Genomic DNA, 13,884 nt, shown 5'->3' with positions numbered 1-13,884 from the left:
CACAATAAACCACTGGGGATCCCGTTGTCAAATTTATTTTAAAAACATCTGTGAAAACAGTGAAGTAACGGGACTCATTCCTTACCAAAAACATGTCATGAACACCAGAACAACCAGAAGAGACCACCTCTCTTTTGAACAGTTAGACATATCCATAACCAGAGACGGACGCAATTGGCTGTTGGTCAACCGGTAAGTAATGGTCAGTTTAAAACCAAGTCATGTACAAATTCAAAATGTATAAATATGAAAAAGCTTACAGCTCCCCCAAGAAGCTTTTTTTACTATAACTATACGAATATCAGTATCCAAGAAACTGTCCGGAATAATCAAAGCCACAGACCAACATCCAAGGCCTGTTACTTCCAGTACAATATGGTCTTCGTTGTCTTATCTCTTAGGCCAATTGTGCCTAAATCCTCTGTGAAGAAAAAAAAAATGAACACGTTATAAGAGCACAATTAGATGAAAGATTACCACAAAAAGGTTTTTTCGGAGTCCATCGTTACCTCTCCGACTTGCCCGCCAGGTAAGACATGCTTTTGTTCCCTGCAGAATTCATCCTGTGCCCTTTGGGGTTTTTCTGAAACAGGTTTCAGCGTGATACAATTATTACCCTTTGGAGACCACCTCCTCTAAAGCAGAATTACACACAGCAACAAAATGTGAATCCTAGTGCCTTCAACCTAAAGACAAGAGGCACAATAAAGACTTCTTTTCCTCTGTTCCTTCACCATGTAATTTTTTCCTTGTGTCTCTGGTGAAATGTGTTTAAAGGTTAATGCCTTCTGATTTGAAATTCCCATCCAGGATACTGTACAGTTGTGAGATTCTCTTAAAATACAATTCTCGAGAAATTGACAAATTTAAAGGTGAAAATAAATTGAAATGAATTGTGCATCTAGCTGGAACCTATCAAAGGCATTTTCAGAAACCAAAATAGAAACAGTAAACTGTAAAGGCTTCTACTGACCTATAAAGCAAATGCAATTATACTGAACACAGAACACGATAAAGAAATGTTTTACCTTTCGTTTGGGCTCCTGAGCTTGCTTGTTCGGATCAAACTGTGTGCTTTCCTTGGATTTACCTCCTGAAACAACCAGAGTACATGCAAATCTCATCAGCACCTCATAAAATGTAGAGAAACAGTGGGGAACACATAAGCTCACATTCTAAAACGCGTCTGGCACAGCTCTGGGTTAACATCGATACTGCCCACCACAAGCATTTCCTGCAAGCAAAATCAGAGTATCTATCCATACTGCACAGAATTCCAAAAATCCATTAGGAACAGCCCAACGAAAAGGAGGCAAATATTAAATCTCATCCTCACAAGAGGTGTCATTGAGAGCTGCCAACTACACTAACATCAAAGGCATGATAAATTCTGTTATGTTCTCCCACGTCTTGGGAGTTATAAGTGATTCTGATCACCTTGTTTTGAAGCTTGATGTTGGGATGCAGGAAGCACACACGCTTAAATGATTTATTTTACAAGTCAATTAGTAAAAACAGTATTACCGATATGTGGATACTGGTGAAAACGTTTTTGTTTCCTCCTTTACAACTTACACGTCCAACGCACAGCATTCAATACCTTCATGGATGACTGGTACAATTACATTTTTGATGTCCATTAGAAACTAAAAACTAATCGTTCATGACAACCATGAATATGTCTGTTGACACCATTTTTTTTAAAGGTGAGGACTAAAAAAAGACAGACCGCTCCAGTATAAATTAGGATCGAATGGTTCATGTGCGACTTCAAACATACACTGAAAGAGCCATACCGGCAAAGACTTTGAAATCCGACTTGCTGTAGTCGAAGGGCTTGAAGTTGGCCGGTACAGGAGGGCCCTGCTGCGCCGGCTGCTCAGTGGCTTTGGGCCGCTTCCTCTCGGGTTTGGGAATCTCCGCACCGGACTCGCTGGGATTCGGCTGACGTTTCTTCCCTTCCTGCTCAGCCGCTGCCAGCTGAGGACAAGAAAAGAGGAGCTGAGCTTCCTTGTATTCAACTGCTTTTTTATACATCAGGATTTATATATAAATATATATTTGAGATTTTGATTCAATTTGATGTAATACTCTAGCACGGATGGTCTCCGTAGTTCTGGACAGCGGAGAAATGTCTCAAGAGACAATTACCCTCAAATCCAAGATTACCAGCTTATTAAGACTTGCAGAAACAATTACAATGATCGCCTCAGGGTGATTTAATGTTATTGTTCCTGATGGTTTACTGGAAGTAGACCGAAGAGGTTTTAGAGGGATTCTTGGCTGCAGGAGGAAAAACATGAAAAGCTGTGCTGTTGACCACTTTTTACGATTCTTTCAAGGACAGTAAGAAGTGGTAGCAACTAAGAAGTCTCACATCTAAAAAGTCACACCTTTACACTCTTCAGTTTATCAAGCTTGCAGGCATAAAATGCTTCTGGATTTCAAGAAGATAAAAATTACCACTCACCACCGCTTGCTGACGAACAGTCACAACATTTTGAAGAGATTCTTTGTAATTTTTCTGTGCTTTCTTCCTCTCTTCTGAAAAGCAGAACAGAATTCAGAATGTGAAGTGGCCAATGAGACATAAACAGAAGGGTTTAGTCAAGGGGACGGCAAACAGTCCTACTGCATAATATTTTTTGACCTGGCTTTGCCATTTAGATCAGTTTTAATCTATACAACTTTATAGTGTGTAGTCGTGAATTGAAATGAGCATACTAGAAAATTAAATTTTAGCACTAGGTAAAGTCCCTTCAAGGCTAATATGGTCTCTTACATGAAGACGACCATCTGAAAGGAGCTCCAAGTCAATAAGACATTTGTCCTGATCCCAGATATTTTATTAAATACATATAACTAATTTCTTGCATCTATGCAGTGCTTTGCAATCAAAAAGCTCACAAAGGAAGGGACGCACGAAATTTATCACTGAAGCAGTACCCCGACTTGAGAGAGGTGGGGCAGCCCTCAATTAAATTTAACGGGGATAGCAGAGCTAAAACTCCTACATTTAATGACCAAGTCACAGCAGCAACCTGGCCGATCTTTTAAAGTCTTCCCACCTCAGTACAGATTAGGCATAGCCTGCCGAGATCGATACACAAGGCTTCAATGCTGCAGAGCACAGATTAGAAGGCCTTTTGGGCACTTCTACACAAGGGATCTATTGGCTCAGTGAGCTGTGTGTAACAGGAGAACATTAACCTCGTCATGATTAACAATACACAGAGGACAGCAGGGCTTTCCTCCCTCATGCTGGGTGTGTACCTGCAGCTTTCTGGGCTGCTTCTCGGGCCTTCTTCCTTGCCTCTTCTTTTGCCTCTGCATCCTTCTTCTGCTGCTCCTGGCTTAAGAGCTTCCACCTGTTACTGATCTAACGCACACAAACCAGGACAGAAGAAAACAATGTTTTATAATCCAGTACCAGAAGGGGGGAGGGGGGGGGACATACAATATTTTGCAATGCAAAAACCGTTTTAAGAAAAAAAAAACTCTGCTGGCATCATATTACTTTAGAAGCATGAGAAAATCATATAAAATATAGTTTAAGCCACAGTTTATAGCTCTGAGCACAGGTAGGCCAACACATACGTAAACTGATAAAAACGCAGACTTACACTAACATATGCAGACAGTCATTAAAAAATGCCAATTACTTGCCTTTCATACTTAAGATTTCTGGGGCTCTGGACAAAAATGCATCGTCACCTGACTACAGCACTACACTGCCACTTCCACATACCTCATACACTTTTGATGAAGGGTCGTACTTGGCGTTTTCCGAGAGGTGGATGTTATTATCCTTAGAAGGCAAGTACTGGAGCAGGAAAAAGAAAGAATTGATGAAAAGAAGAAACAAATATAACTTGTATAAAAGCGACAGTTCAAGTAACTAGTTTAAAAAAAAAAACACTACAGCAAGTTACCATTCTGAAGGGATTTTCAAACGACGCCAGTATACTGTGAGCCTTCTGCTGAGCGACGGTGAGATAACCACTCTTCTCCGGGTCTGTGCCAGAGTGCTGGAAGGAAAAATTTTCAACCTATTTTAGAGGATCAATGGAATTTGTATTTGAATATCTGTTTGCTTGTCTTATCAGATGCTGGTGAAAAGATAAAAGAGTAATATACCTCAAATACCCCAAAAAGTTTTGTTGAGGATACAGCACTTATGAAATAATTTTGCAATTGAAAGGTTTTTACAATCATGACCCATAATGAAAGAATGAAAAAATCTGCAACTGCTGTATATTATATATACACACATATATAAATTTAATATATTTGTTGTATATTTTATATATTACAAATACCCAGCACTAAAAGTTACTATTTAACCACATTATGGAAGGTATCAGAGTGATTGCTGGGATCTATTCATTGTTCCTTTACCAAAAGGCATGTTAAGACAGAATAAAGCCCCTTTTAACTACTGCAGCAAGTCATTTCCTTCTATAAGGTGTTAAGACTTGAATCTCATTTCAAAGAACAGGACACTCAAAGTGCGAAACTTCTGTTACATATCAAAGGACAAGACCAACACAAACATCGTAAAAAGACGTAATTACATATTGAATAGGACAATAGCACTCAATGTGAGAAACTCAGTTGAGCTGGCAGCCCAGTGTGTGATCTCCTGTCACAGCCTGAGGAACAGTGTCTGTCTCCCAATAATGCTCAATATGTTTACAGTATATGTAAATATTTTATGATACGTCTTTGTTGTAAATGTCTGGAATATATCTGTAGATTTTATTTTACTTTTATTTTGTGTTAATTTTATTATTTCTATTTGCTTTGGCAACACTGATTGTACTGGTGATGCTAATAAAGCACCTTGAATTGAAATTGAATTGAACAAACTTCTTTCTAAGCCTGTACTGTATAAGAGAGATAAGATAAGATCACTTGATTGGCCATATACAGTTTCTTGTATTAGGAATTTGTCTTTTCGCATACCCCAGCTTGCTCTCCATGAGAGACAAAGGTGGGGAGAGAGAAGCCTGGCGCCAGAGCGCAGGGTCAGCCATTTATACTGTGCCCCTGGAGCAGATGGGGTTAAGGGCCCAATGGAGTAGGATTCCTCTGCCGGTTGCGGGATACGAACCGGCAACCTTCCAGCCACAGGCGCAGATCCTTAGCCACAGAACCACCGCATATAAGAGTTGGTCAATCCTTGCAGCGCAGGGTGCCAAGTTGCTGTACTTATTGGGCTCGATTAAAATTGAAACCACACTCCTGCTCTTCTGATGAAATATTTTCCACAACATCGCCCACAGCACACTTTTCATTTAAAGGGCCTTACTTCAAAGATGGTGATCTTGGCGGAAGCAAGCAGAGAGCTCCAATCGTCAGAAGCTCCCGTCTCCTCAGAGAACAGCGCCCCTTGCTTCACTGGAGCTCCTGTAGAAGACAAACAGGACTGAGATGGGCAGAACCGCTCATGAGCTCTGAAACCCAGCGGAGTGAGAAAGTGTCTTACCATGGGAGGTGAAATCTGGGAAGTCATCCTCAGAGACATGAGAATCGTCATGAGGGCCAAACAACACGTTCTTGGACTGTTCAGCACATGAAAGAACAAGAAACCCAAACGTCAGATGAGGACAAAAAGGAACATTAAATCATTTTGCTCCATATTAACGCAGGCTTATACAATTACATATTTTAGATGCTAAATTGGAGAATTATCCAATTATCGCATAACAATGACAGTTCAGTCTGAATTTTCACCACCCATAAATCTTACCACAATCAGAAGAAAAACTCAACAGACCTTTCTTTTGAGAGTAAATCCTTTTTTCTTTTCTGAAGTCACAGGTTCTGTCTGAAGGGGGGGAAAAACATTTTTAAACGTACATATAAATATATATACACATGTACATATATGTACATATAAGCATATTAAATAAACTACGGCATGACAAAGCACAGAAAGAACAACTACCCAAAAAAAAACTTCATAGGCTACGCCGAGAATAAATTTTGCAGACGGCACGTCTTTCAAAGCATTTTAGTCATTACACGGGTCTATTAAACGGTCAGGCTGGCCGACGTTTAAAAACAAGCCTTGATGATAATTGAAAGTTTTAATAGCCAAGTACATTGTTCTGTACAAAAATGAGGAAAGTGCACACCAAGACAACAGAGCGAACACACATGATGCTGACGATTTGGATTTCTCTTATCGGCACGGTAAACTATGGAAACATGAGACCACGAGGTCCCGTACGAGCTGATGTCCGACACGGGCAGTGTGCTTGTGTAGGGGGCAGGTTCTTACCTTGAGCAGGGGTGTGTCCCGGGCCTGCTGCACCAGGAGGTGCAGCTCATTCACCTGCTGGCGAACCAGAGGCGGCACCGGGTTGCAGCAGGCAATGATGCCCTGGGGTTCTCTGGGAAACAAAGCGAGGCCAGTAAACACCCCGATGCCAACACGACGCCTGTGCTTCCATCGCAAATACTCACTTAGAACAAGATCACTAATCACACATCTGAGACACTTCCCCCCCTTGACAGGAGGGGATTCTGACTGCCTGAACAGGCTAGATTTTTTCAATTCACCTACAAATCATTTTTGTTTTTATTTAAGGCCTTTCAGAATTTGTTCTGTTCACATAAAGCATGAAATGGTCTGTCTCCAGATTAATTTTACATACTTATTACGTGAGCAAAAATCAAGCTCCAGGATCTGCACTTTTGGCTTCCATGCAGTCTTCTCATGCACAGCACTGTGACTGTGGAAACGTCTCATGTAGCAGGGCAGCAAGACTTAAACTCTTTCAAAATCTGTTTAGACCCAGCTTTCGACTGAAGCCTTTAATGTGCAATCTAGCTTTATTCTTGGTTTCACAAAATCATTCTTCTGAGCCCCCCTGCACCACTTTTTTTATTTTGTTGAGAGTATTAGAAGTGGGCTACTGAACTGTGCTTTATCGTTTCCTGGAATCAAATTAATAATAATATAATGGTGGAAAACGACAAACAGAGAAGATCTGATCAGACTTACCTTGGCAGCTCTTCTGAAACTTTAATCAGCATATGGTTAGGCAAGACATACCTGGGACACAGAAGATGGGACAGAAAGACAGAAACGTATTATGTGATGTGTTTGCAGGCTTGATCTGAAGGTGCTGAAACAAAACAGGTTCTAAAACTAATGAACATTCGTACGGCTGGAGCAGCACCTTTTTTTCTGCTAACACGATCAAAGAACAAAACGTGCTCAAAGGATTAAAAAAATAATATTAATTTCATCCCAGTGCATTACTGCAAAGCACATGACTAAAACAATTCAGCCGACTCCATTATGCTTTTGCACGCAGCCAGCAACGTCACCAACAGGTTCTCAACCACCAACAGATTCATCAACCGAGACAAATCTGGTTTAAAATCCTAATAAAGAAAAAGCAGAGGATGGATGCCCTGAAGGCTTGCCATGTGGACAGGCAGTGGCCCTGGCACACGCTGATGCCAGGAGCACAGGGCGGTGCCCTTCATCGCCTGTGGAAAAAAGCGCTCCTGTACCCCGTGCTCTCGTCTTCTTGTCGGGCCAGCTTGTCCCTCCAGGCGTACAAGAGGCGCAAGGCTGCCAGCTGCTGCACATTGAACATCCGCTTCTGCTTCCTGTACAGCTCCAGATACGACTCCTCCGTGAAGATGGGCTTGGTGTATTTCTGTAGCGGGTCAAGTAAGGCCTGTTACACGCTGCGCCGAGCTTCGCGTGGTGTGGGTCAAAGAACGCACACAAAACAAACCAAGATAAACCTGCGCACGCTTCAAGAACCGCGGATAACGCTAAACTGTCAATGTCAGAGGGACGAGAAAGCACCAAACGCAAGGCTGAAAAAATTAAGATAACTCTCAGCGAAAGGAAAAACAGAACTACTTTTTCTAAGCAAACGGGAGATGGCATTAAAATTAGCCCTGCTTCAAAGTGTAGAGTGACCTAAAATGAATCTTTCATGAATACTGTAAGCACTCTACCTTGAGTGCAACGTCCCTGCTCTTCTGCCAGACCATCTGCAAGAGGGCCGGCTGCTCGTTGCCACACTCATACAGCTCCTTGCACAGGCGGTCATACACATACAGCAGGTAATGGGTATCTGCACGGGCGTACTGGAACATCTCTTCCGGCAGCGGTCTGGAAACACAGAAGCACACTAATGGCACCCGGGCTTGCAGCACCCCGTTTTTCACTGGTCTTGCAAAGAAAAAAAACTGCAGAGTGCTGCAATTTCAAAGCATGGGAAGAGAACACTGAGGACCTGGAATTACCTTATTCTCCAGTCTGCCAGCTGGTACTGTTTGTCAGAATCAACGCCACAGTACAGCTTTAACAGGTGGTCCAGGGAATGCCTGCCTAAGTTGAGCACACGCGCAGCCTGGTGAGTGTCAAACATGTTCACAACATACAGCCCAAAATCCTTCTGTAGCCACTCAATATCCGAGTCAGCGCCATGAAAAACCTTGAAGAAACAAAGCAAAGACACCACTTTAAGGACCATGTTAGAAACCAAGCCTCAACACACCTACCAACCACAAAAAATACAAACGGGCTCCTTCCTTATTGAATCCCTTAAAAAAAAAAAAAATCAACCAAATTATATTATCCCTATTACGTAAATATCTTTACAAGACTTTAGCTGAGCTTTATATTGTTTTATACAACTGAAACTACAGAAGCTTAATAGCATCATGGAGAAAATATGCTCTGCATTCAAACAAGATAGTATTGTATCTAACTTTAGCACATTTTGAGTGTGATATAATTACAATTAGATATTAATACAGTAGGCACTACTGTTTATGAGTGCATTACGCGTTAACAATGTTACCTTGCAATAATGCAAAAAAGGTTTGTTTAAACGATAAAAAAAAAAAACTTCCTCTGTGGGACTAATAAGCTTCCATATGAAACATTATAACTGTAGCCTGAGGTTAGAAATGAGAGGTGGCCATTCAGCTCATCATTTAATTGTTGAAAGCTCATTAGTCCCAAGACTCTCATCAAAGTTTTGACAGACATCAAGGAAGCAGCTTCAACAACATGGTTATGCAGTTTTTTCAAGAACCCCACACCCCTTCAGGGAAAAAACTGTTCCTCAAGTCAGTCCTCAAAGTACCCCCAATTAGCTTCTGCAATAAAAAACTTGCTTATGCCAAGCATTCCCATAATTCCAAGTCCTGTTGTAACTTAAACGGTAGTGCCAAAGGCGGAGCATTCCTACACACACCTTAACGATGGAGGGATCTGTGAAGGTCTCATTGAGGATGTACATCTCACTGCGCAACTCCAATGTATCAATAATGAAATCTTCGTCTCTGGTCGAGATCTGCATCAGACAGGTCAATCCCAGGAAACTCCTGTAGGAATGGTGCTGAAGGAAACAATACGTGATCAGGCGGAATGGATGGAGCAATTTCATTTTTTAGGAAGGCTTTTAATAATATCTGCAGGGTGTACAGTGGACTCTCCTACCACATAAAAGCAACAGCCATTAGACATGAACGCTGTTTTAAATTTTAATGCTGCCAAATTATTATTACTTCACACGATGACCCCAGGTGGCATGGTGGCACCGTGGTTACCTGCCTTGCATTGCTGGTGCTCTGGGTTCATTTCCCGTTGGACTATGTGTGTGGAGATTGTATGTTCTCCCCAGGTTGACATGGGTTTTCCCTGGTGGGGGTGTGTGTGTGTCCTGCAATGGACTGCTGCCCCATCCAGGGTGCATCCTGTCCTGAGCTCACAGCTGAAAGGTCAGGCTCCAGCTCTCCCCAAAACCCTGTACTGTGGTAAAGTGGTCTAGAAAATGAACAGATGGATGGATAAGATGGCCTGAGAACAATCAAGCTATATAAAAGAAGGGAACGTGCTGAAATAAAAATCCGCACTTCAGAATTAACTTTGAAGGGCCGTGTTCAGGGAGCTCAGGTTACATATGTCTAGGTACAAAACACAGAAAAGGGCAACTGGCTTTAAAACAAACCTCCAGATCCACTGCAAACTCAGAGCACTTGGCCAGTTTTTCATTCAGTTCAACCAGGTCCTCCATCGAGTTGATAAATTGGCAATTTGTTTCTGCGAGCGGTTTATACATCTGGAAAACAGCAATGAGAACTGACATGTTTCTACAAAACCCTTGCATTACAATAAAAGATACATAAGGCAGTCTACAACACCTACTTGGGGTTCTGGCTTGGAAAGCAAATTCTCTGGCACAGTAAAATGGTCCAGCTCATACTGATATGGGTGAGCAAACCTGCAGATAGAAAGATAAGTCTCAGAGATCTGACTTCACATTCAAATCTTAGGGACATGCATTTCAATTATAAAAGACCTACAAATGCCTTGCTAAAAAGAATAGAAAGTCAGTGAACGAATACTATTCTGCATGTTCTTCAGAACTTCACCAGTGAAACAATAAATTGCACCCCAGTGCAAACAATTACTGCAGATACAGACTGATGAGGACTCCCATCCTTCAATCAAGGCTAGTAGTGAGGTGCTACCCTCTACCATAGTGAAAGAAGGGTAATTAAACATTTACCCAGGCTTTTAGAAGAAAACATTTTGATTTCAAGAAAGTATATAAGTTGTGTGGCAGATTCCAAGCAATACAACATAAAGGTTACAAATAAGAGCATTACAATCAACTCCTCTTAGACTTAACTGGTTAGTTTTAGGCAAATGCCTTAAAGCAATACAAGACACGATAAAGTCCACTCCACGGTACACTTGTTTTATTTTACAATGGTATATATATCCAATAACCACTGGCTCTCTCACATGTCATCTAGATGCTGCTGTGTTCTCTGCTGGTGGATAAAATCTGCCAGTGCTGGAGGCACATCCAGATCTTCAGGCCTCTCCTTGCGGATTTTTTGGTCTGTAAAATCTTAAAAAGACAAACGAGTAAAAAGAATCAGACCTACAATGTCAAAGACCGATCATCATACCTGCATTGCCTCATACAAATTCCTTTTCCAGATGACATTTGCAAGGTCAAAGACGCTTGGGACCAACTTACACGTTGGAAGGGATTTCAGCGCGTTGGGTTTGACGAAGATCTTGGGGACGAAGGGTGTGTTAGAATTGTCGACCTTCTCCCGAAACTTCAGCTGAGGACGCTGAATGTTTTTTGCGTGCAGAAGGCGAAATGTCTCAGACTTGGCCGCCTTGCTGGAATCCCTGCTCTAGGAATCAAGAGACAAGGGACTTTTGCTGGATGCTATTAAACAGAGCAAGTTATGAAAAAACACAGGTAAGCACGAGACATCCACTTTCCTAAAGCCAGACAGACTGTGAATTGGGAATTCCGAACCCTACAATGGCTTTCCAACACGGAGATGGAAGGGGTCTACTGTGGGAAGCCAGGAGTATGGAATTTACAGATTGATAGAAGTTCCGATTTATCCAACACCTGAAGCCTGTGAATTGGCTTCGTGAGTTCATGGTTAGCCATGAGCGGTCTTACCTTGCGGTTCCAGCTAGATACGATGGTCTTTGGAGGCTGAATACCAGCTGGTAAGATGGGCTGCTGGTTCCTGTTCACTCCTGAAGCCTCATCCAGTAGTATTCCCTGCAAAAACAACAACAGATATAATTTAAAGCCAATCATGACAAGTTAGATATATCAAGGGTTTGAGAAGAATAAGCATTAAAAAAATTATACATCAACTCAGAATCAGCTTTAAGCAGGGCTCCTCAAGATTTGCAATACAAGTTATAGTTTAGTAACCAAAATGCTGGTTTAACAAACCTGGTTGGTGAAGGGTGCCAATTTGTTTTTGTGTGCTTTATACTGCTCTTGAACGGCTTTTTTACCAATTCAGCCTTTATTGTCCCATTTTACAGCACACTCCCAACATAACACAATGACGGACAAAATCTTAGCAACCAAAAAGTCAGTGCAACAGTGTTACAGCTTTTAAAACTATCTCTGCCCTTCGAGCTGCTTTGATTAATCTGATAGTTGCTTTTTATCCAAAACGATTACTGTTTTTGTAAACGGTTCTCAGTTTTAAAGTTTGGACTCTCGTTCAAAGGAGTGAGACCCATGACCTTTTGGGCACACCAGAGCCCTAAGCCTTCTACCATTCTGGACCTGGTTTTACATTGAAAAGGCTGTCCAGGACAAAGATTATACTGTACCACTCTCTCCAGTATGACATCATTGGAGTCAACCAGCAAGTCGAATCTCTCCTCCAGGCCAGTCACTTTGTTGCGATCTCTCATGTGAGATTTGCAGCCATGGTACTGCATCAGTTGACTCATACTGCAAATACATCCATTACATCGTCACAAGCAATCTTAAAGACACTAGAAACACTTCAGAGATTTACAATGTCTCTGTATATTTTCATGTATGAATTCATGTACACAATTATATGCATGCATGCATAAGCTGATAATGCAAATAAAACTAATAACACAGAGAGAGCTTCAGACAAACTAGTAAAAATCTGACTGATCTAAACAGCACTTCACTACTACCAGATCAGCTACTGACGTAGCTAGAAAGAACTCCTAGGACTGTACACGCATGAAGTCGCTTTTACACAGGATCTAAACGATACAGTTATTAATTTCACCAGCATCCATTCAATGCTTTTTATGTTACATACTGAATCACATTTACTATAACTGCCTACCATTGCAAAAGTCTTTCTCCCTGCGTTTCGCAGAACTCCTGGAATCCGGGAAAGCTCCGGTAGAAGTCGAATTCGTCCCCAGCCTGCGGCAGATTTGCAGAAGCTTTCGTGGCCGCTACTACAGTTCCCAAGCCGTGCTGCAAAACAGATTCAAAGAGCCACTTGTCAAGAGCAGCCAGTCAAAAACCAATTGAAACTAAACAACCGAAACACGATACAGATGCGTATGCTCGTACAATTTAAGGTTTATACTCCACAACGGCAGTGCTTCTTATCGAGCATATCACACTGTGGATTTTGCACACTTTTTTAATGGTACTTCTTAAAACGTCGGGAAAGGTAAAACCAGACATTTCCACGTTAACAGCAAAGCTCGTTGCATTTTTAGGGGGAACGCACGGAGATAAAAATCTGCACCTTGTGGTATAATACTTAAAAAACGGTAGCCATCACTCATAGAGCCTTATAAAGCGTGACTACTCTGCACCTTAATCACACCGTCTTTTTTTATTAATTACACCGTTTACAGCTGAGCTGGTAAACACGCCACTCGTGAACCCTTATTCACCCACAGGCCTTTATACGAGAATGACCGGGGGTATTCACCAATAATTCGTCCACAAACCTTCACAAATGAATCGGCATCCTTAAAGCCGGGCAAAAGTTCTGGTTTTTCGCCCTCTGCCTCTTCGTTTGTCGGAGAAATATTATTTCCCTTGCCTCTGCCACTCCTGCTCGTGGACGCTGCCATCTTGAAAATGTTAAAGTCACGCGAGACGTGGACTCCTCTTAGGGGAGGGGGAGGAAGCGGGCGGCATGGCCGAAGAAAATAATAAATAATAAGACCAACAGTACCTAATCAAAGTATGATAACAATAATAATCCCTTGTATTTATATAAAGCTTTCATTTCAAAGTGCTTTAGAGCAGCACTCTTTTTGAGTAAAACGAGACAACGATTCGACACCAGCAGATTCGATACACAACAGACATCGCTATGAGGTTCAGAAATAGGTTTACCACATAAAGCCTACAATGCAACTTTATCAGGACAGTGGGGGTAATGTCCCTTCTCATTTATTTCGTGTTAGGTGATTTATTTAAATTACATATTGGATAAAGCTGCTTTTGCTTTCAAAACTACATTTGGCCAACCAATGCAAAAGTACAAGATTGAAGAAAAGTCAACCCAATAGTATTCATATGAAACGCATTTACTTTTTAA

The 13,884-nt window shown here is 41.6% G+C and overlaps 1 protein-coding gene across 1 annotated transcript; it reads right to left on the bottom strand.

Annotated features, from left to right (window-relative positions):
* Positions 1-19: 19 nt before the first annotated feature.
* On the bottom strand, positions 20-13,581 carry exosc10 (exosome component 10). The gene is made up of 25 exons (XM_088617179.1): positions 13,286-13,581; positions 12,661-12,797; positions 12,161-12,284; positions 11,484-11,588; positions 11,037-11,202; positions 10,796-10,904; positions 10,193-10,268; positions 9,996-10,106; positions 9,240-9,383; positions 8,281-8,471; positions 7,990-8,146; positions 7,531-7,679; positions 7,013-7,063; positions 6,287-6,398; positions 5,780-5,830; positions 5,489-5,564; positions 5,312-5,409; positions 3,933-4,028; positions 3,749-3,823; positions 3,274-3,379; positions 2,471-2,544; positions 1,797-1,980; positions 1,029-1,093; positions 510-583; positions 20-421 (listed from the first exon to the last, which is right to left on the bottom strand). The coding sequence occupies exons 1-25, from the start codon at positions 13,409-13,411 to the stop codon at positions 391-393; spliced, it is 2,688 nt and encodes an 895-aa protein (XP_088473305.1). The 5' UTR covers positions 13,412-13,581; the 3' UTR covers positions 20-390.
* Between the last annotated feature and the right edge of the window lie 303 nt (positions 13,582-13,884).

This window comes from Lepisosteus platostomus, chromosome 23, assembly GCF_059453375.1.
Source record: "Lepisosteus platostomus isolate fLepPlt1 chromosome 23, fLepPlt1.hap1, whole genome shotgun sequence".
Taxonomy (NCBI): Eukaryota; Metazoa; Chordata; class Actinopteri; order Semionotiformes; family Lepisosteidae; genus Lepisosteus; species Lepisosteus platostomus.
Note: the sequence above shows the minus strand (reverse complement) of the source record. Positions and strands in the feature narration are given on the sequence as shown.